At 45.3% G+C, this 24,501-nt stretch overlaps 1 protein-coding gene across 4 annotated transcripts in view; it reads left to right on the top strand.

Annotated features, from left to right (window-relative positions):
- LLGL2 (LLGL scribble cell polarity complex component 2) overlaps positions 1-24,501 on the top strand; it is a 1,008,116-nt gene that overhangs the window by 940,607 nt on the left and 43,008 nt on the right. For all 4 annotated transcript variants that reach the window (XM_086930752.1, XM_086930755.1, XM_086930754.1 and 1 more), the window contains exon 24: positions 19,202-19,244. In XM_086930752.1, coding sequence (XP_086786878.1) covers positions 19,202-19,244 — 43 coding nt within the window. The remainder of the gene's footprint in view (positions 1-19,201; positions 19,245-24,501) is intronic.

Genomic DNA, 24,501 nt, shown 5'->3' with positions numbered 1-24,501 from the left:
AAGAGAAATTCAAACAAGGCCAGATGGGAGTCTCTATGTCTCCAGGGCCGCTCGGAAACAATGCTTGCATACAGCATTTGACCATGGAAGTTACGCTTACGAGATAGGCTTTTCCTGGCAAAAGGCCACAACAGCTGTGATCCGTTATTAGAATGTAACTCCCATTTGCGAGTTGCATAAAGAAAGGCTCTATCTGCGTTGCAGGTGTGACATGTTGATGGCATGAAAGGTTGTTAGAATTACCTTCACAGGCTCCGTGTAAATTAATACCCTCGCACAAAAGTATACCGCTTAGTGAACGTTTACAGTTTTCACCACTAAGAAATACATTTTTGTTGCTGTCACTGTAGCATGTATGTGTGTATGGTAATTTCCATGCTGATTTAATGTACCCTTTACCCATTCGTTCATACTGGCCAGTAGGTATGTATTCAAGGCAATTTTTAAATCGGAAAGTTGTTATCGGAATTGTGATAATCCTGTGTATTATCCATTCAATGACAGGACTTTCTGACATTGTCAATGGTAATCTCTCAAGTTTTTCGATGCTCAGGATTGTATAGTCTGCTCCTTTCTGTGCCAAGCTGATTTGTTTATCAGTAAGGTTAAAAATGGAAAACAATGACGTTGTGTTGATTAAACGCCAAGGCACATAGCCTGAACGAAGATTTTGCAGCTTCCAGCCTAACTGTACAATAGAACGTAATTGCGACTGGCCATGCTGTAACATTAGCAAGTCTCTGTCTATTATATCAAAGGCAGATAATACAATATTGTCCAACGAATATATTCTGGAGGACAGAGTCATTAACCCATTGTCCACTACAGAAAGTGATTTTTCCAAATTAATACGATCAATTTCTCGTATTTTTTGAGCTGTTTCAATTTGTGTGACTTTCCAAGCCTCGTTGTATACCGCATAGATACTGATCGCTATGAAACGCTTTTGACGCTGTTTGCGTGGTCCCATAATAAAATCGCGCAAATCAGCACCCTCTTTAAGTAAAGACAAGTGTTGCTTAATTTCAGCCAGTGTGGATGATACTAGCCATTCGAGGCAGAGTTTCCCTACACTGTATGTTGTTACTATCCCTGGATGTTGTCTCTGGGAGTATCTAGGGTCTTGTCTGGTCATTTTTAACCCCTGTGTTTTATTCAGGAATCTATCTTGACAGCTGTTTGTGTCAGTAGGCCAGATTAACCACTTTTTCCAATCAGGATGTGTTCTGTTTAAATGTAGGATTTTAGTCGATCTCAATATCTGTTATTGCATTTTCAGGTATTGGCTTTGGAATAGACGGTTTGTTAAGGTCTTTGATCTTAGCTAGGTCAAGACAGGTTGTTTGATGAATTGTTTCATTTAAAAACCATTTGTTCTGGGATCATGCAGGCTCGAAAAAGTGCTTCTAGGCCTTGTACCTGCCACTCTTTTGTACCCCAGATGGTTTTTGTTTCAATGTTATTTTTCCAATAATCAAAACCAAATGTTATCATTTTTTCATAAAATGCTTCTGAATATATCAATTTAGTATTTGTCAGCATTGTTTTCAACCCTGTTTTATCTAACAGTTTGTAATAAAACGTTTCTGCATCACTGGTGTTAAACCCTGAGAAGTACTGAAATTTCTCATAGAATGTTTTAGAACTGCTTTTAGGTGATGTAGCACAATGTTCCCATTGATTATACTTAAAAACATTTCTAGGTTTTGCAGACTTATGCAAGTAATGATCACCATAATGTGTGAAGCAGAACATCTGTTCATAACTAGACAAACCTTGTAAATAATCATGATCTGTGAATCTAGCTGACATTACTAAATCAGACATCATATTGTTAATACTTTCAAAGTCCCAATCATCAGAGAATGTACTAGGTTTTACAAAGACACTTAAGGAAAACTTGAATTGATGAGGATACTTCAGGATCTCGACCGGACCATAGATTTCATAGTCCGTTTTCTCCCGTACTACCCCACCGGGTATTGGAATGGCTGTGACATTTACTGTTGACAGTTCTCTTTTCTTCACGTGGGATGATCTGTGTGGTTTGAGGACTAAGTTGATATTCTGACTTGCTGTGTCCATTGTACTATATTTTCCCTCAATGAATTTTCCCAAACAAAGTTCTATGATGAGCCAAAGCAGGAGGAAAAATATACCTAGACCAAACCAGAACTCTAACCATGGGGAAATAAGGTAAATTTCCTTGAGTTGATGAAAGAGTTCTGTTGCTTTTTCTTTAACCGCATCGCTGCTGCGGTGATTTTTGCGCTGTGCTGCAAATTGCTGCTGTCATGACGAGCTCAGCTCGTCATCAGCACACGACACCCGTGGCTGATGACGAGCTGAGCTCGTCATCAGCATCGAAAGGGTTAAAAGTCTTTGTTTCTGGCATCACTTCGGGGTTGCTTTGATCCTCGGAAAAGTTATTGAATTCGATGAAATAGCCAGAGGCAGTTCTGTCAATTGTTGGGATTGTTCTTTCAATTTGTCTTTCGGTAGCACATTCAGATGCCACATTATTGTAGACTGGTGTTTCTTGACGAACTGTTTCAATCTGTGTTTCAAGAGGCACGAGTTCCATGGCATTATTGCATAGTCCCTCTCTGTGCACTGCAGGCTGATCGAATGTGGTTAGTCTTTCAGTTTGAACCTCTTGGATTGTTGCAAGTTTGGGTATTCTGTTGTTTCTTGGGAGTCCACTGGGCCTACTGTTGAATATAGGCCACATGCTTGTGGTTTTACCAGGTCGATTGATACAACTCTGTTCTCCTTTTTACCAGCAAGGGGCGGTAGTACTACTGATCTTGTTCCGTTGATTGCTAAGACAGGTACTGCTTTTCTGTAAGAAGGCCCAAATTCCTTCTTCACCGCTATTTTTTCTCTGACTAGATCCCCAATCTTTGGAATCCAGACAGGCCTTGCTGGGGCTGTTGCTGGTGGTGCCTCGTCAGTGGTAACTGGCTGTTGCTTTAACTTTATGTTGCTTAAGGATTTTCTTGTTTCATTCAAGTCCTGTAAAACAGCCAAACGATCTTTGATGTCAAAGTCTGTTTTCTTATCTTGTACCACTGATACCTGACTATCTAAGTCCTGAATTCTCATTCTAGTTCCGAACAATAGTTCGTATGGGCTGAAACCTTTTAGAGAATTTCTTGGCAAATTGTTAAGACTGATATGGACACTTATTAAATGTTTGACCCACCCAGCACCTAAACCTAATACCTTCGCTGTTATAGATTGCTTTATGTCCCGGTTTTTTCTTTCTACCACACTGTTCCCTTCGGGTGTGACGGACAAGAATACCGCAACCCAACTCCCATGCTGGCCATGGCCTCCTTATAAGCTCGAGAGCTGAAAGCAGGACCCTGGTCAGAATGGAACATGGCAATTGCGTATGTGCCGATAAAGACTCGCAGATCTTTTATAACCGTTCTGGCGTCAGCCGAGCGCTGGAGGCCACATTTTTTAAGTGTGTTTAGCCTTAATGATTAATAGGACGCAGGATGGCATGTAGACAGCGTTACCCTGTTTCTGATTGGTAGCCGGTAGCGTAGTTCACTACTGCGATCCCTGTCGCAGTCGGGACATTTCTTTACATATATTTGATGTTGCACGCTCATTCCCGGCCACCAGTATACTGATTGTAATTCCGTCAGAGATTCATTGATCTTTTTGTGCCTAGGACCCAATCCCATGTGTGCGTCTGCTATTAAAAATATTCTCCGGTTCGTGTTTGAAATTACCCTATCCCCCACTCCAGGGATTCGAGCAAAAGGAACGGAGTTTGCATCGATTACGTATGCATAATTGAGTGGATAGTTCACGGGTAGTGCTGCACAGTCGCCTTTTACGGACGTTTTTACTGCCAGCATGGTTTCCCCGTCTATGTATTTTTCTGCATGCTTTTTTGTGGCTACGGAAGCCGGTTTAGTTGCTTCCGCTGTGGCTGTGTTAGCCAATGAATTCCCTGCAACGTGAAAGCCATCACGTTGAAGACTCTGTGCGTGTATCACGTGAGTCTTTTGTAGTTCTTTCTGTAAAAGAGCTACTTGGTTCCAGAGCAATTTATGCTTTATTGTGGCACCTGTGTCATCTTTGTAATCGTTTTCAATCCAGCTCTGCAACTTATTGTTGTAAGAGTTGACGCATAAATGAGAATCGCACACGATTAGTGTCGGGAATTCACGTTCTGCATTTTCGAGCGCCATCTTTAAACATCTGATTTCAGCTCTCTGAGCCGAACAGTACTTCACTGATTCAGTTTTTGTTATTTTCGGTCTGAATTTACCGCTCAGCCAGCGACCTTTAACAATCGCGTAGACTGCATCGTAGTATTTGCTCTCTACGTTGAAATGCTGTACAAATCTATCTGTATAGATTATACAGGCGTACTGTGGGAGAGGCAGAAGTTCGATTGGCAGAGGATATTCTTCTTCATATTCTAAATCATTCAGTTTTTTTAATTGCGGGGCGAAATAGTATTTCACGTCATCCGCTCCAAGAGAATTTATACACTGTATCCATTTCGGATCCAGTGACACTGTAGGCAGGTTTACTGGGCTGAATAGCACCTCGAAGGCGGATTCCGCTGTGAGGATATTGATCCTTTTGCCGTGTGCTAGTTCTCGTTCATTTGCTAATGCAATTTGCACTACTTTCACAGTATTTTCTGTGGGACTGAATGTTTTTTCTGCTTGTGTGTACAAGTGAGATTTAATTGAAATTGGTACCTTTTCTCCCTCATTAGAGGTCAAGTACGTGAATCCGCATCTTCCTGGGATGACTCGGATTACAAGATTGCGTGTGTTGTCACGTGTATCTAATTTTGTTTTTGCTAACATCTCTGTTTGCAGTGATCTCAAAATTTCTGTGTGTTTTTGAGTCCAGGTGATTTGTTTAAAATCAGTTTGATTAGTTCGTAGAGAGGTTTAACCCTCTCTGCGTAATTTAGAATGTAAGTTCTACGGAAATTCAGAAAGCCTAGAATCGATTGTAAATTCTTCAGCGTTTTTGGTGCTTGGAGTACAGCGCACTTCTCTAAGAAGTTGTCCGCTAGGCTTTTTCCTTCACTTGATAATTCGTATCCTAAAAATAATACTGTCAGATGGGCAATTCGAGACTTTTTAAAGTTGAATTTGTAACCCTCTGCTGCGAACCCAAGTATAATGGTGTTCACTCTCTTCAAGTGAGTCTCCAAGTCGTCGTCTGTTAGATAGATATCATCTACGTAGGATAATGCCTCATCATCATATATTTGTAGTAACTCTGTTACTCTAGCTGAGAATAGTCCTGGGCTGTTCTTGAACCCCTGTGGGAGCCTACAGAAATTTTTCTGAGACCCCATTACTGAGAAAGCGGTCAAGTATCTGCTTTCTGGTGCAATGTTTTGACAAAAGAAACCATTAGATATGTCTAATGTCGTTTTATATTTTTTCCTAACTGTTATTCATTAGTGCAGCACTATGCGAATTTTGTACTGCAAAAGTTTTGCAACATGCATTAAGGTGTCTGTAGTCCAAAACTAGACGATATGAATTGTCTGGCTTGGAGACAGGAAACAAAGGATTGTTCATTTGAGAGGTGCATGTTTCAATCACCCCCTGGTATTTAAGTTGATCTAAGATCTCGCTGACTTGTTTTTTAGCTTCTTGCTTAATGGGATACTGCCTTTGTGCAGTTGGTTCACTTTTTAATTGGATTTTGTGAGGAGGAGAGTCCTCATCCCATCCTACATGATTTTTATATAATGCCGGTGCCTGGGCTACTGCCCATTTCCTTGCATAAGTATATTTTTTGTGAATCGGGATGTGATTCGAGAAGGCAGGCATAATCATTTCTTCGCCACGAGGGCACTCCCTGACAAACTCTGGGGGCCAATCTTTTTCAGCTAACAGAATATCATAGCCTTTTGAGAGTTTATCCCAAAATAGACCCCTTATTTTCCTAGTCTTATCACCCTCTATGCGAAGTGTTATTTCGTATATCTTATAGGGCTCGCTAAGTCTGGTGTCTGCAGTTTCAACCTGAATGTATTCATTCGTGTCCACTGTCTCCAGATGACTCATCAAGATCTTGCAAGCTATACTGATTTCTGCTGCACTGTCTAGCATTGTCTGTGCCCACTCCCCGTTTTTCAACGGTGTCCTCAGTATTCTCGGCATGGTCGATTACTCTAATACTGGCTACCTTCTTCTTTGGAAATTGTAACTTTTTACTTTGAGCAGGTTCCTTGTCTTTGGACTTGGTGTGCTCTCCTGGGTCTGACCGTCCTCTTCTTTCCGATTTCTGCGAAAAAGATCGAGAGGGACGTGTATCAATACTTTGATATCTATCAGGTTTTTTCAAATTATCCCTATTTCTAAGGTTATATCTTTTCTCAGAGGGCTCCCTCTGGGGAGAGTGGTGTTCTCGAGTCGGAGTTCTTTCCCTCCGTCGAGGAGACCTTCCTCTGGACTGGAAAACTTTTTCTTTGGGAGTGGATTGTTTATTTCCATCCCAGCTCTTTTTAGGAGTGTTTGAATTATTTTGAATAAATAATTTTTCAGGATTTTCGAGATGTTGGGGCTTAACTGGTTTTCCACCCAAGCCGTCTCTACCTAATTCTTCATAGCATTTCTCTATGATTCTGGCAAGCTCAATTGGTTGATCTGTTATATCTATTTCCTTCAACTTCTGGCGTATCGCCACAGATGCTGCTTCTCCTTTTATATTGGCTAGTAATATAGCAGAGACCTGCTTGATGTCTTTCAGTAATTTCATACCAAGAGTTAAAGCAGGTTCTGGACCGTATTCATTTTGAATCTGTTTTAGCACTTCTGGTATTACCGCCATAGACTGAACACCATGTGTTTTTGTGTAAATGGAAGCAAAGACTGTACCCCAAGTGTCACAGTCCTCCGCGTGTGGTGCGACCCCCATTGGAAGGCAGATGGTCAAGATCATGTGTTTCTCAATAGGGGTGGTTTTCGGAAATACTGCCTCTATTTGAGTGATTTTCTGCGCTAACCAGAAAGGAATTTGTTCCCATTTTACGGGTGTTTTACCAAGACTTGATTGTATGTTCTGTGGTGTAATTTTATTAGTGTTCCCCTGATGAGGGGTCAGCTGTGGTACATTAACAGCTGGTTGGACTGTTGCAGTCCGCATTACATATTGGACTAATTGTCTATGTATTTTAATTAATGTTTTTAGCTGTGCTAACAGCTCTTCTTTAGACATTTTTGCAATGTCCGGATGTGGTGTGTAGCTGGCTAGAACCGGCCACGTTGCTCCTTGTCTACCTAGTGGACCGAGCCTGGTAATATGATCATTATGTTTTAGGGCGCCTTTAAACCAAAGTAAATGTTCTTGGTTTTTTAATGGGATTTCAATCTCCTCGAAAGGAGCATATTCATCTGGTGGAACTCCTACTACATAGTAGTGGAACTCGTGTGTTGCAGCGTTTGCCGCTGGAAATTTTATCCATGAATAGAATACCTCTGTCTGCCGATATTCGTGTGCCTCTATCACGAAGACGACTGTGCCACCTTGTGTGGTCAGTCCATTTTCTATAAGTTTTAACGTTATAGATTTTCTTAAATGTGCCGGGATGATTATTGCACTCGGTTCAGTCCCGTCGGGACCCTGCTGAGTCGCATCTGCTGCGGCATCAGTTCCGTTGTTTTCTACTGGCATTTTATAAATGCAGGTTTTGCAGAGCAGGTCTCCAAGGAGACAAAGATTAGGTGCTCAATATTTTGGAACACTGTATCCTTCAACATTGAATAAACCAGAGGTTTACATAGGAATCTCTTCCTACTAAGGTCGGGCGGATTTTAACCTTTCACCCACTCCAGACGTCTATTGGAGTATTTACAGGAGAAAGGGGTCAGTGTGAAAAATGCACGACTGAGTTACTCTAACGTCTTGCGTTAGTTTATCGCCTTACCAAACGTTTGGGCGCCATGTAGTGTAGTTCCTATTTTCCCAATAGGCCCTGCGCATTGGAATAACATAAACAGTAGTATCGACGTAGAAGTGCGGATCTTCCAGGCCTCTACTGACTATGCTAAACTTATTTGGGTTTGTTACCAACTAGCTCAGAAGTCACTGGAAACTTTCTTGACTGAATAGGAAGTGATCAGCTTCCCTGGCACAGACAAGAAGGGATTCAGTTTTCCAACAACCGTGCAACATGACAACTTTGCTCCTCAGATAAGAGTCAATCTCTAGAGTCGTGTGAAACAATAGACAGTTATTTTACTCAGTCAGTTGTTGTGCAGATTACTTTCACAATATGTAGAGAATAGAGAGACGGGCGTTTTCAATAAAAGTGTTATTTATTGAACAGTCTTTCTTCTCATACAAGAGAAATGAATTGCCACAATTGCAAGACTTGTTATTATAAAAAGTACGTACAGTAAGATGAGTATTGCGAAATAATACTGTAAAAGCATTGATATGGTTTCTTAGCCATACAATGGTTTAAAATGAATAAAACATATATACATTCATATATACATTAGGCTAACATACTCAACTGGTGCTTCTAACTACGCCTACACCAGTATACCTGACCTAAGCCTAATACTTGGGAGGGGAGTAAGTAAGTAGCTTTAAGTTAAGTTGGTTTTGCCAAGGTTTGCTTCAAGAATTCTCTCTAAGGGTTTAGTCAACACCATACCTCTGGAATAGAATGCTGGAGGTTTGGTATCTCCTTCAGGGAACTAGATATCCCAGTCACTCGCAAGAGTAGGCTGGAAACGCCGGAGCTGGATTTCTCTGCAGGAGAAAAGACAGCATCTCTCTCAGCGCGTCGAGGAGGAGGAGGAGGAGGAGGAGGGGCAGCGTCCGCGGGCAGCTTGCATCTGCTGGGCTCTTGCAGGGGACGGCTGTTCAGCTCCTGTGTTCACCACACCATCGTTCGCTCGTTAGCAGCGATAGCAGTAGCGATAGTATCAGCATTAGCTTGACAGCGATAGCTTCAGCATGACAGCAGCGTTTGCTTAAGGCAACGTTGGTAATATTTATACCTGAAAGGTGCCTTGTTTGACGTAAGTTTTTGGACATAAGACGTCAAAGATGTCACTAGGAAGTGATCGTCTCTCAGTGCTCATTAGAGTTCTATTACTAATCAAAACATAGCAAGCGGGGCTTTCCCAGGTTGCTGAGTTTTTATCTTGTTGAAGAACTCGGAGTGTTAATCTAGGAATCTTAGATCGTAACTTCTGCTATGTCATTTGCACTAATGAGCTGCAAAGGAAGTTGCAGAGGAAGCGATTCTGAAATGTGGCTCTGTTCGTGTGAGGCCAGAGACGAGTTTCTGAATATTGCATTTGATCGGTTATGCCAATATAGGGAATAAATGGATTTATAGCCGTATAGGGGCATAAGGTCACAGTATCGATCAGGGTCCTAGATTAGAACGCGACATTATTAGCTATATTCCTAGCACTGAAAGCTTTCTAAAAGCATGTATCAAACAAAGCTGTGTTAGTCCGCACGGACAACATGACAGCCATGTATTACATACAGAAACAGGGTGGAACACACTCCATGCAACTCTCTGAACTAGCACAGGACATGTGGCGGTGGGCTATACCTCAAAACATATACCTTCTAGCCCAGCATGTTCCAGGAGTACAAAATACCATAGCAGATCTGTTAAGTCGTCAGACACAACAGACCCACGAGTGGGAACTTCATACGCAAGTTCTTCAACCATTCTTTCAGATGTGGGGACAACCTCCGATAGACCTCTTTGCCACCTATGAAAACGCCAAATGCCCAAGCTTCGCCGCCAGATATCCACACCCACTGTCCAAAGGCAATGCGATATGGATGAACTGGTCAAACAGATTTGCGTACGCTTTTCCACTCTACCACTCATGCCACTAGTAGTACGCAAACGACAGCAGCATTCTCTGACCCTCATCTTAGTTGCTCCAACGTGGGCTAGGCAGCCATGGTACACCACACTGCTACAACTGTCTGTAGTTCCGCACCAAAAATTATACCGGTCTCCACACCTTTTAACACAGAACCATGGAGAGATCAGGCAACCAGACCCAGCTCAGCTCAACCTTGCGATCTGGCTCCTGAAATCCTAGAATTTGGATATCTTAACCTTCCTCCAAACTGCATGAATGTCATAAAAGAAGCTAGACGTCCAATCACTAGAGCATGTTATGCAGCTAAGTGGAAACGCTTTGTAATATATTGTCACAACAACTATATTAATCGCCTAGACGGGTCTATTCAACACATCATAGGATACTTACTGCACCTCCAAAGATGTAACTTCACCTACACGTCTATTCGACTACGTCTTGCTGCAATAGCAGCATATCTGCAAAACAGAAAGTATCTATCTCTGTTCAGAGTGCCTTTATGGAAGGCCTTAAGAGAATAATTCCTCCCAAAGTACCACCTTCACCTGTGTGAAATTTAAACATTGTTCTCACACGGCTAATGGGACCTCCCTTCGAACTCTTACATAAATGTGAACTACAATTTTTAACATGGAAGGTTGCGTTCCTAGTAGCTATTACTTCTTTGCGGAGAGTTAGTGAACTACAAGCACTAACCATTCAAGAACCCTTCTTGCAAATGCATCATAATAAGGTCGTTCTCCGTACTAATCCCAAATTCCTGCCCAAAATCATTTCTCTCTTCCACCTCAATCAATCTGTGGAACTGCCCGTTTTCTTCTTGCAGCCACAGACAGTAGCAGAAAGAGCTTGTCATACCCTAGATGTCAAAAGAGCATTGCCATACTACATTGAGAGAACACAACCCTTTCGTAAGACCAAACAATTTTTTGTGTCTTTCTCACCACCACATAAGGGTAATCCCATTTCAAAATCTGGGATAGCTAGATGGATTGTCAAATGCATACAGATTTGTTACCACAAAGCTAAACGTTATCTGTTCCTCCTAAAGCCCACTCTACAAGGGAAATATGGGCTTCAATGGCATTTTTAGGGAACATTCCCCTAAATGACATCTGCAGAGCAGCTACATGGTCTACACCACACACATTCACAAACTATTGTGTAGATGTGCAAACCAAACAACAAGCTAAAGTGGGCCAGGCTGTTCTCAAAACATTATTTCAAACTACTGCAACAGATAGGGGTGGTCGCCGCTATGAGTGGGTACTGCTATTAAATCTATGCACATTGTGTAATCTGCAACTCATATGCCTCGAACGAAAAATGCTACTTACCAGTATGCATCTGTTCGTGGCATGTAGAGCTGCAGAGTTACACATGCCCACCTGCCTCCCCGGCTACCCTTGTCTGTTCCAGTATTATCTTAATTAGATACAGCTTACATGGACATCCTTCCTTTCTTGCAAAGTTCCATCATTTCCCTAATGGCGAAAAACAATCTGAGGACGGATCCGATGCCCATGCGCAATGTGGTCCAAAGGAGGAGTCTCCTATCACGTGACTTCCAAAGAACTTTTCAGGACAAAAACAAACTGCAAACATCCGGGCCCAACACTAGGTGGCTATCTATGCACAGTGTGTAGCTCTGCAGCTCTACATGCCAAGAACAGATGCATACTGGTAAGTAGCATTTTCCTTCCTCCCTCTCGCGTCATGCCACAGTGAGGACCTTAACTTGGTCCTAATTTTTCTAATGTGCACTCCTCACCCTCAAGGTAGTGTTCCTCTTCGCCATAACATTGAGGCAGCCTGTGACTGAGCTTCAAGATCCCCGTGTCAACCCGCCGTACACCACATTTTTCCCAGACAAACAGGCACTGCTCACTTGGGCATCCTTTCGGCTAATTGTTGTGACGACGTTCAACATCGGTCAAACCATCACCCTTTCGGCGTTTTATGCTCAGGCTCACCCCTTTGAGGAGGAGGAGAGACACCACTGCTTGTAGCCAAAGAGAGCACTGAGCGTCTGCATAGATCATACCAAAGACCACTAAATTGACAATCCATTCTTTGTGGAATCCTCCAAAGCAAAAAAAATCAAGGCTGTGCAGAAGATAACCATCTTCCTTTGGATTGTGCTCTGCATTAAGATCTGCTATGCACTGGGTAAAAAGAAGTCTCTTGATGAACTGTGCACTCATTCTACAGGACCACAGCTCCTACCTCTTGTTTGGCACACGGAGACCATGTCCTACACATTTGTCAGGTGGGTGGGTGTTCCTCCATATGTTCTTGAATCACTATTGCCTGGAAAGTCCGGTTCGCTGAAAATGATTATTTGCCAACTCTGTCCTGCAGCACTTTCTGGTTTGGATCCATCCACAGACCCACCTCCAAATATTTTTGTATTTAAATATTTTAAGTTAAAAGTCAATATTTGATCCTTTCTATTCAAAAGGTGCAGCTAGAAGTCTTTATCAGAAGTATAAGTTAATTACCTTTAGTAATGCTGTTTCTGTTGGGGCCTATGTCTAGCCTCCGATTTCTCACCAACCCTCCTGTCCTCCCTGTTCAGTAATTGGTCTCTATCTGCACATCATTTCCAAAGCGTAATAGTATCAGGGCAGAGCCTCATAGTGCCACTTCCTATGTGCAAAGGTACTGCTGAAAAGTTTCTAGATCCAGTCTGACGCCTGTGGAATATTCAAAAGGTTGTGACAAATCTGCAACTAGATAGTCTGTACCAGTAAGAGGAAACAGTTGTTCAAAACATACTTCGTCAATGTTGGACTGACCACTCCTTGGTCCTCTTTTCACTGAAGATAGTCAATCGGGGTCAAGTAGTCAGCATTTCCCCAGTCGCCCGAATCAGTAGAGAGTGGTCAAGGTTACTTAGGCTAGCGCGCCTTCCCCAGCTTGGTAATGAGAAGTTTGCTATGCATGACTCGGCGGAGGAGAATTATCTGAATCTGTGTGATCAGATTCGCAATTCGATTGATCAGCTTGCTCCGCTGAGAAAAAGTTAAAAGTGGTAAAAAACCATCTGCCCCATGGTATAATGAGGAGCTGAGACGGTTGAAGACCAGCTGTAAGCAGGCTGAAAGGAAGTGGAGGAAGAACTACCCTACCCGTTCAAGATTCTAGAAAGGGTAGTAACTAAATCCCTCTCTAAGTTTGTTAAAGATAATCAGTTGCTGGACGAGGTCCAATTTGGGTTTCGTCCTGCACACAGGACTGAGACTGCCCTGGCGGTCCTGGATGACCTGAGAATGTGGGCAGACAGTGGTCAGGCAGCCTTTTTAGTGCTGCTTGACATGTCTGCCGCGTTCGATACAGTCAATCACCAGATCCTGATCGGGAGGCTGGAGGAATTGGGTATTGTGGGCAAGGCCCGAGATTGGATCCATTCTTATCTTTCGAATAGGCAGCAGGCAGTATCGTTGCCTCCTTTCTGCTTGTAATATAGCAAAGTTGAACAAGGTGTCCCTCAGGGCTCAGCTATTAGCCCGATTTTGTTTAATTTATACCTTCGCCCTCTTATTACTCTGAAAGAATCGTTTAGAATTAATGTCATCAATTACGCAAATGACACTCCACTTGTCTTCTCTTTTGAGGACAACAATGCAGTTTCCTTAGAAAAGTTTCATGACTGTTTACTCCAAACGGCAGGCTGGTTAAAACGGAATTCTCTACAATTTAATGAGGATAAAACGGAAGTTTTGTGCTGTACGACTGGCCGTATTCTGCGTCCTCTTCCTACAGATTTCTGGCCTGACTCGGCTGATAATTTTTTACTGCCTACTAAAATGGTGCGCAACCTGGGGGTCATGATGGATAGTAATCTTCAGCTAGACTCCCGGGGGCACCTGTATGGCTCTACTTCGAGCCTTGCGTAAGATCCTTACGTTCTTGCCAGTCACCACTAGGCCCCAAGTGGTCCGGAGCATTGTGCTAAGCAGAATTGATTACTGCAATGCATTGCTCTTGGGCGCTCCAGTCTCTCTGCTCAAGAAGCTGCAGAGAGTGCCGAATATGGCAGCAAAACTTGCATTAAATCGACCTTGGGATGAGTCATCTTCTCTAGCCCTTAGGGACCTTCATTGGCTGCCAAAGGATACAATTAAGGCATTATGCATTGCCTTCAGGGCAGTACATAAAATTAGGCCAAGGGTACTTCAGAGGAAATTTGCTTGGTATGCGCCGGTTAGATCCTTACGTTCTTCCTCCACAAACCTTTTGTGTGTCCCTCATGTTAAGAAAGTGCATACAGGTGGCAGATCTTTTAGCTTCACTGCCTCCAGCCTTTGGAACGCTCTTCCCCTGGGGCTCAGACAGTTGAACACCTTGTCCGGATTCAGGAAGGAACTGAAAACCAGCTTGTTCCCTAGAGATTAGATCTGCCTTTTCTTTCGCTTGCGCGGTCTTGGAATCTAAAGCGCCAAGATACCCTTTGGGTGACAGTTGCACTATATAAGTGCACCTTACATTACATTACATCTACTGGGGCTACTATGCTACTATTTTATTAATGGACTGACAGTATTTGAACCTTTTTTTGTAAACAAAATAAGGTCTGAGCACTAAAAAACTCAATTATCCAATTTCTGAAGTCAGGAAAATTCAAGTATTCTTTATTCCATATACATCATGTGGTTCATGAGACGTTGATACAAAAACAGTCAACGAACACGTGTTTCGTTGTATGGCGAATATGTCCTCGACTTCCTCAGTACTGCAATGTGAAATCAAAAATTACATATGTGAGAACTGCTAATGTATTTTATTGAGGACACACCATCACCCACTAAAAGATGTAAGTGATTCCAGAAATGTGTAAAGAAGTTAACCTATTTGCTAGGTTAACCACCAAAAAGGTGTGTGTGTGTTTGTAGAGTAGTTGTACATAAATATAAACGTACCCATTTTATACAATCTAATATAAGTAGTCTTATTGAGAATAATACCATTAGTAATGTTAGTGCCATGCACAATCAGTACTTAAATAGTATCATGACGGTGCATCAATTTAATGCACTCTGCTCTCAAATCACTCTAGTATAGGTATGAGTTCGGAGCCAGACTTTGTCAGCCCGCACGCCCTCACCTCCTCAGACTACATCCTCCTAGGGGACCTCAACTTCCACCTGGAGAACAACAATATGATAGCAATACCGCCGCCCTGCTGGACACCCTCGTCAACCTCGGACTCAAGCAACTGGTGAACCCCCCCACCCACTACGCCAGCCACACGCTTGACCCCATCTTTTCCTCCAGCAAGCACATCTCCTTCAGCCACTCCACCGGACTACACTGGACAGATCACAGCTGCGTCCACTTCAACTTCAGGAGAACCACGAACCACCACCACCCGCAACAGGTTCCCCGCAGAGCTGGAGCAAGATCAGCTCACCACCTCCCTCAGCCAGAACCCTCCCACCAACACGACGGACCCCCAACAAAGCAGCCCGCAACCTCACACAGTGGCTCACCAACTGCGCCAATGACCGTGCACCACTGAAGAACACTTCCAGCAGACCCGGCAGCAAGAAAACCTTGTGGTTCACCAACAACCTCAAAAACTCCAAGTAAACCTGCTGCACCCTCGAGGAAGCCTGGCGCCGCGACCAGACAACAGAAAACATGACAGCCCTCAAGAACGCCACCTGCAAACACCACCAGCTGATCTGCACCACCAAAAGGACAACATTCAAACGACGACTGGACAGCAACACCCACAACAGCAAGGAACTCTTCAGAATCGTTAAAGAGCTCTCCAACCCCAGCGCCTGCAACAATGACATCACACCCTTGCAAGACCTCTGCGACTCACTCGCCTTGTTCTTCCACCGCAAGATCGCCGACATACACAACAGCTTCGGCGAACAGACCACGCACCCAACCACTGAACCACGCCCCCCACCACCACCCTCTGCACCTGGACCTACGTTGGCACCGACGACACCACCCGCATGATGAACACCATCCACTCCGGCTCCCCAACCGACCCCTGTCCACACTACATCTTCAACAAAGCCGACTCCATCATCGCACCCCAACTCCGTGACATCATTAACGGCTCCTTCGCATCCGCCACCTTCCCAGAGAGCTGAAAACATGCCGAGCTCAGCGCCCTCCTGAAGAAACCCACTCCGGACCTCAAGAACTTCCTCCCCCATCTCGCTCCTCCCTTTTCCTGCCAAAGTCATCGAGAAGACCGTCAACAAACAACTCTCCGCCTTCCTCGAGACTATCGGATCCCTCAACCCCTCGCAGTCCTGCTTCCGAGCAAACCACAGCACCGAGACCGCCCTCATCGCAGCTACCGACGACATCAGGTCCCTGCTCGACAACGGGGAAACAGCTGCCCTCATCCTCCAGGACCTCTCAGCAGCCTTCGACACCGTATGCCACCGCACCCTGACACGGCGCCTCAGCAACACTGGAATCCAAGGAACGGCCTTGGAATGGATCATCTCGTTCCTCGCCGGAAGAACCCAGAGAGTCCGCCTCCCCCCCTTCTGATCTGCGGCCACCGAAGTCATCTGCGGCGTTCCTCAAGGATCCTCACTCAGCCCCACCCTCTTCGACGTCTACATGGCCCTCTCACAGCCATCGCGCACCAACACAACCTTAACATCATCTCCTACGCCGACACCCAGCTGATCCTCTCCCTCACGAACGACCCCGCCACCGCCAGTGCCAGCCTCCAGGAAGGAATGAAAGACGTCGAGGAATGTATGAAGCTCAGCCGTCTGAAACTGAACTCAGACAAGACGGAAGTCCTCATCCTGAGACCATCCCCCTCTGCCTGAGACGACTCATGGTGGCCCTCTGCGCTGGGCATCGCCCCTAAGCCCACGGACCCAGCACGCAACCTGGGCTTCATCCTGGACTCATCCCTCACGATGACCAAGCAAGTCAACGCCGTCTCGTCATCCAGTTTCAACACCCTGTGCATGCTCCGAAAGATCTTCCGGTGGATCCCCACCGATACCAGGAAGACAGTCACCCAGGCCCTCGTCACCAGCCGACTGGACTACGGGAACACCCTCTACGCTGGAACCACAGCCAAACTCCAGAAAAGACTCCAGCGCATACAGAACGCTTCTGCACGACTCATCCTGGACATCCCTCGTCACAGCCACATCTCTGCCCATCTGAAAGACCTGCACTGGCTCCCCGTCAGCAAGAGAATCACGTTCAGACTCCTCACCCACGCACACAAGGCTCTCCACGACATGGACCCCAAATACCTCAACAGCCGCCTCACATTCTACACACCCACCCGCCAGCTCCAATCTGCCAGCCTCGCTCTCGCCGCCGTCCCACGAATTCGCAAAGCCACCGCCGGAGGAAGATCCTTCTCCTACCTGGCGGCCAAGACATGGAACTCCCTCCCAACCCCCCTACGGCTGACCCAGGACCATCTCTCCTTCAGGAAACAGCTCAAGACCTGGCTGTTCGAGCAGTAGCGACTCCCCTCCCTCCCAGCGCCTTGAAACCCTAGCGGGTGAGTAGCGCGCTCTACAAATTTATTTGATTGATTGATTGATAATAAGTCCGAGCTCACTGAAATAACTCCGCAAGTCCTGCTTTAATTAGTCACAAGAACATACCCTCCCCGTGCAAGGCCCAACATATCAGTAAGCTAGAACTACTAGTGCACCTTAAAGTTAGGGAGACACTGAGCATTATCTGGATACAAATCCAAAGGACAGAAAGGTATATTTTTATACAAAGAAAATAACCTGTTAAATCATAATGCATAGAGTAGTTTACTGTAAGGCACTGATGCCTATAACAGTTCCAGTCTCCAATCAAATCCTGTTAAAAAATACATGTAACACATCAGTGTAATCATACCCATATTACATGGACCAGTATTATGTGAGTTTCACGGATTTAGAAACCATTGGTAATAGTAGTGCCATGCACGCTCACTACGTAAACAGTACCCAGGCAGTGTGGTGAATTTATGCACTCTGCTGTCAAACCACAGGTAGTGTAAGTATTTGGTCTGATAGCTCATTGCGGTATCACAGAAAATCCTGCTGTAATAAAGATCTCAAGAAAATGATGTCCCCAAGCAGGACCCAACACGACAAACAATATCACAAACAGGTGCCTAACAACGAACTACGTAGTCCTCATTATACAATCATAATATTTCAAAACATTAATCTCTTTGGCCCACATGCATCAAGGGTTTTTGGAGTCGCAAACGGTGTGATTCCTTAAAATCGTCCGTTTGCGATTCCAAAATCCATTTTTGGAATGCATCATACATTTTCAGAAATCGCAACATTTTTGCGATTTCTAAAAATGCTATTGCTTTCAAGAAATCGCAAATTTGCGATTTCTTAAAAGCAATGCATGATTAGTCTTAAAATTGCGAATTCGTAATTAGGGTGTCAAATTTACCGAGTGGTTGAACCACTCGGTAAATTTGCAAAAAGTGTTAAAAACGCAGCAAATGCATTTTTTAAACATTCATGTTACGGACACACATGTCCTTAGGACATGTGTGTGTGCAACATGATGCGAAAACAACATTTCATGGGTGCAGGGGGGGTTCATTTGAACCCCCCTCACCACCCTTGAAATGCAATCAGGATTTGCGATTTTCAAAGTGCGAATTCGCAATTCCCATTGATCCCTATGGGCCTTTTGGCCCATAGGATCAATGTGAATTGCGAATTCGCACTTTGAAAATCGCATAATATTTGTGATTTGGTAGAAATTGCGATTTCTACCGAATCGCAAATAATTTGCGAAAATATTCATGCATCCAGTTTTGCGAATTCTAAAATGCGAATCGCTATTTTTCGCACTTTAGAACTCGCAAAATCCCGGGATGATGCATGTGGGCCTTTATACTTACTGATCCACTTGCATCCCATGCAGGAGATTATTCCATGCAGCAAATAATGGCAAGCGCAATCTTGACCGTCCTATAAATACCGTCTGGGTATCCAAGCATTCCTCAGTGGTCCGTCAGTATATCTACTGGGTCTACCATCATCTTAATTGCTATTTTGTGATTGCACTAACATTATCTGTGTGCTACATGTGTTTTGTTAGCAGGCCATCAGTGTGTATAATGGCACCAGTCTTTCATTACTAGGCCTGCAGTAAGCATATTGATGCCAGTGTTTCAGTAATTGGATATTAAAGAAATAATTTCCCTGATACAATATCAGTGTCTAAAACACTTGTAATATTTCTTTAATATGTCAGTAATGTTGTCAATAAATCTAGCCTTTTGTCAGACTGCCCACTGTATCTTCCTTGGCTAATATTATTCCCTTTCTTGATCTCTTCTCTAGGAGTTCTGAAGGAGATCCAGAGCACCCTAGAAAGTGACAGAACGTAAGTAACTGCACGCTTTCCAGAATTGTGTAAAATTAAAATGGGCATTATATAGAGGATGAAGGTGGGAGGTGGCGTAGGGTCACAAATGAAAAACCGGGCCATTTGCGACTGCTAAAAAGCGTTGTAGGATGTCCAAACCCTATTTTGTGAGTCGGTAAACTATTACTGACTCGTAAAATTGGATTTGCAAGTTGCTGTTAGGAAAGGGCTTGCCAAGGATGTCCCTTCCTAATAGCAAGTCGCCGGGGGATGTACGATTGTTTTGCAACCGTAAAATACAGTGTCAAAACAATCACGGTAAGGCAGTCACTAACAGTAAGGGGTCCCCAATGGGACCCTTTCCCCTTTGTGTTTGGCGGCAAAAATATTTTTCAAGAGCAGGTAGTGGCTCACAGAACACTGCCTGCCCTCAAATAATTAAAAGAAAACTTGTCATTTTTTTCTTTTATTGAATCCCATTTTCCTATAGGGGAAATGGGCTGCATTTGGGGGAAAAATGTTGCTATGTTTAAAAAGCAAACACAGACATGGTGGTCTGCTGTCCCCAGCAGGCCACCATCCTTGTGTTTGTAGCCCATTCCCAATGGGTCGCACATTGCGACCTGCTTCATGAATATTGATGAGGCAGGATAATTGCAATCCCATAGGGAATCACTGAATGTGTCTGAGACACATTAGTACATTCCTTTTTGCGAGTCACAAATAGCAAGTTGTAACGAATCGCAATTTGCGACCCTCAAAACAAAATGGTCCTAGATCTGGCCATAAGGTTGTAAATTAAGAGTGGCGGGGCACAATGGCATTGCATCAATCTTAGAGGAGGCACAGAGGAATATGGATTATATGTAGGGCGAGCGGCACCACATATACTAATGTGGATACAGAAGCAAGGAGGGAGTGTGTTTTTTTAGAGTAAGGTATCTGAAAGAGACATGTTAGTGATAGATTCCTTACCTCAGAATATCCCCAGGCGTCAGACTGGATCCGGAAAGTTTTCTCCTTAGCAGTACCCCTGCACTACAGCAGGTGGCATCCTGCGGCTCCGCGTCCGTCACTGGCGCTGTATGCACCAAGATGACGTCACGGAGAGTACTGCAGCTCCAACCATGAGTGCTGAAGTCAGTTCTTTCTTTTTCTGCTAGATAAATCTGCCAGTGGATTCCTCACCTTGTGAATATCCCCCTTGCGTCAGCAAAGTTCGAAAAATTCTTTGTAGCACGCCGGCGTGGACGACGTCATAGGAGCACGGCATCGCGCGTGACTCCGTCTGACGTCACCGACCCCATATGAGGCCTACGTCGGCGTGATGACATCAGTTCCCTTTTTTCCGCGTCGTCGATGCTAACAGTTTCTGGGATCTTCTGCGATTCAGATAGTGACTTTGTTGCTATTTGTGTGTTACTGTGTTTTTGTTCATCGTCGAATATGTCGTTGAAGAAGATGGGGTTTAAGCAGTGCGGCTCGTGTGCCCGGATGATGTCTATGACAGATCCTCACGACGATTGTTTGTGGTGTCTGGGTTTAGACCATGATGTTAAAGGCTGCCGATTCTGCTTTAAGATAAACCCTAAAGCTCTACGAGAGCGAGAGGCAAAACTTCTGCTGGCAAAGGTGAAAGGTAAAGAAGCCAAGAGATCTTCGAGATCGAAGCAGAAGTCGCGATCGAAGTTGCGGTCGAGGGCCAGATCGGAGTCTGCATCGAGGTCGGCTTCGGGACATGCTTCGGGTTCCTCGAAGAAAAAGCACAAGAGGAAGAAGGGTAGTTCAAGGCATCATTCTGGGTCATCGGACTCGAAGAGGAAGTCTTCTTCTGAAGGTATAAAAAGGATTTTGTGTCTCCTTCTCCTGTTTGTGAGCCTGAAGGTGGTGCTTCGCCTGCACGATCTCGAGAGAAATCTCTGGATCCGGAGCTGGAAACTAATCCGGATTCGTGTCAGTCTTCGCAGCATGAAGACATCGAGATCCCTGGGGCACTGACTCCGGTGGATAGCCCAGTGGGTCAAGAGGAGCCGAATCCGGAGCAGCCTCCTTCGGAGCAGCCATTGGGTTCGTACCCTCCCTTTCCTGGTCAGGACCCATTGCATTTTCTAAATGCTATGTTTGGCGTATATGCGAGGGCAATGTACCCCTCTGGAGCACCTGTGGGTCCCATGGGTCCGTTGTCGTTTAACTTGGGTGTCCCTCAAGCATATGCTCCGGCGCCTTTTCTACCGTTTATGCCGATGCCATATCCACCTTCGCTCGGTACGGCGCCGCCAAGGTCATCGACTCCACACACTGCTTCACCGGCTCCGGAACGACCTCGTGATTTGGATCGGGGTTCGACGCCGGTTCCGGCTTCCCGTCCTCCCAACTGTTCCTGTTCCTAGTTCAACGCCGGCTCCGACTCCGTCGGAGTCGTTACCGGATCCGATGACTTCGGTTCGTATGGAGTGGTCAAGGCGTAGAGCCCAACGTCTCCTGGAGGAGAAAGAATATGAGGACCCTGATGTGGAGGAAGGAGAACTTCAGGAGCAGGAGGATTTTTGTTGTGGATCTCCATAGTGCAAGTGATCTAGAACTTTCTCCAGAGTGGGGGTTGCCTGCAGTTTCGGACGCACCCTCTTAAGGCCATACCATGTGGTAATTAAAAAGGCTGCTGAGCTGCTAAATTTGACTTTACCTACAGTGGAGTTCAAATCTAATATCCTCATGGAGGTATTACATTCGCCTTCTTCAGCTGTTGAACCGACTCTGCCATTCACGGAGGCTCTGACAGAACCAATTTTGGAGGTCTGGAAAAAACAATTATCTGCTCCTGTGGTGTCCAGATCAGTGGCAAGGCGATATAGGGTAGCACCTGGTGACCCTGAGTTCTTGTCTACTCATCCTTCGCCAGAGAGTCTGGTGGTGCAAGCCGCTTGTTCGAACAGGTCAGCAGGCTCTTTTCCCCAGGTACCTGGAGATAAAGACTCAAAAAAATTGGATCAAACTGCTAAAAAGGTTTCCTCATCAGGTAGCATGTCTCTGAAGTCCACAAATGCTACTTGCCTGCTGGGCAGATACGTGCATGCCTTAATGGATTCGGTAAAACAATTACCAGCTAAGCTTCCGGAGGAAGATAGAAAGAACTTTAATGAAGTTGTCACTGACACTCAGTCTGCAGCCCGCCAGGTTATTCAAAGTGGCATGGACACGGCGGACTCTGTGGCCAGGATAATGGGTTCTTCAGTGGCCACCAGAAGAGCCGCTTGGCTAAATTCTTCTGAGTTTTCAGCTGACGTTCAGGCTACTCTTATGGATTTGCCTTTTGAAGGCTCTGGCCTCTTTGGAAAGAAAGCGGATGTGGCATTGGAGAGGTTCAAAGACAGCCAGGCGACGGCTAGATCTTTGGGCCTGCAAACTAGAGGCTCTTCCACCAGGAAGTACAGAGGCTTTGGGAGGTCCACTTTTCGTCCCTATAAACAAAGCCAGCAACAACAACAGAACCCTTTGTATAAATCATACAGAGGTAGACAAAGGGGTCGTGCCTGTGGACGTCAAGCCTCCTCCTCCTCTAATACCCACCCCCCACCTACATCAGCAAAGCAGCCCTAGATCCACCATTCCAGATCATGCGGGTCCGGTAGGGGGTCGGCTTACTCATTTTCTACGGGATTGGGAATCGGTTACATCAGATCTTTGGGTTCTCAATCTCGTAGAAAATAGGTATGCACTTCCTTTTCAGGAGTTCCCTCCCAATTACCCTCCTTGCCAAGGTTATTGTTCGGAGGACCACCTGCTTCTCCTGCAGGAAAAAGTCCTGGCACTGTTCAGAAAGGGTGCGATAGAGGTGGTTCCAGAGCAGGAGAGGGGTCAGGGGTGCTACTCCCGGTATTTCCTGATCCCCAAAAAGGATGTCAGACTTAGACCAATCCTGGATCTCAGGATCTTAAACTTGTATCTGAAACAAGAAAAATTCAAGATGCTCACTCTTGCGCAGTTTCTTCAAGCGCTGTTGGAAGAAGACTGAATGGTGTCGATCGACTTGCAGGATGCTTATTTCCACATCCCCATCCTGAAGTCGCACAGGAAGTATCTCCGTTTTACGGTGGGGTCGCAACACTACCAGTTTGGGGTCCTTCCGTTTGGTCTTACTACTGCGCCTAGAGTTTTCACCAAGGTGATGGCAGTGGTGGCAGCACATCTCAGGAGGTCGGGGATACCTGTATTCCCGTATCTGGACGACTGGCTGATCAAAGAGGAGTCGCCAGAGAAAGTGCTCCATCATCTGCAAGAGACAACTCAAGTGTTACACAGTTTGGGTTTTTCGATAAATGTACCCAAATGTCACCTGGTGCCCTCCCAGTGCAACCTGTTCATAGGTGCGGTACTGGACACAACTGTATGTCGTGCATTCCCTCCTCCTCAAAGGATTCGCGACATACAGGAAATGAGTCCTTTATTAGGTCTCGCCTGGAAATAGCATCCGAAGGATGCGTCCAGGCTGGAGACTTATAGCTAGCTGACACGGGGGAATGAGGGACAAGAAACTGTCACGAGCTTATCCTTGGCTGGATTGAGCTGCGTGCACGAGCTTTCTGCCTTCAGCCTTCAGTTTCTTTTACAATGTTTCTTTTTCTTTGTGTGAGCTTGCCTTAACCGACAATGTTTCTTTCTTGGTGTGATCGTTGTTTCACTTTCGTTTCCCGTGTTAGACCGTTTTGTTTCTCGTCTCAGACTAGAGTGTGTTTGTTCTGAACACGAAATATGGGGCACAAGGCACACATTCACTTGACACGAAGCAATCAAACAGCAAAGAGCACATTTTAAATACAGCCGTCCGACTGCGTGCAATCAACAGCACAGAGCACATTTTAAATACAGGGTCACTTTTCAACACGAAATAAATAGAATATCATGTGTCTTTAACGCATGCCTGCCTGCCTCAGGGATCACGCCAGCAACTCCCCGGGCGGCGGCGCCACACCTCCAACTCCCGGCGCAGCCCAGGCAGCAAAGCAACAGAGGCTGTCCCGGTGTGTGCATGAATGGCGGTGGCAGTCTTCAGGGCGTCGGGGCAGCTCCTAGACCAAGCCTGCCTCAGCTCGAGCCGCCCGTCTCAGGGTTCCTGCCTCAGGGGAAGGTCCGGTCCGGGAAGGTGCTGTGTCGACGGGAGTCGCAGCACACGCGCCCCAGCGCCTGCTCGCACATCCGGCCATCGACACTCAAAACAGGGGGGGTGATCCTCCGCAATGTTCGACCACCCTAACCCACACACCAGGCGATCACTCCG

The sequence above is a fragment of the Lissotriton vulgaris genome, chromosome 7 (genome assembly GCF_964263255.1).
Source record: "Lissotriton vulgaris chromosome 7, aLisVul1.2, whole genome shotgun sequence".
Lineage (NCBI taxonomy): Eukaryota > Metazoa > Chordata > Amphibia > Caudata > Salamandridae > Lissotriton > Lissotriton vulgaris.
The sequence above is the reverse complement of the archived record's forward strand: the minus strand, read 5'-3'. Positions and strand labels throughout refer to the sequence as shown.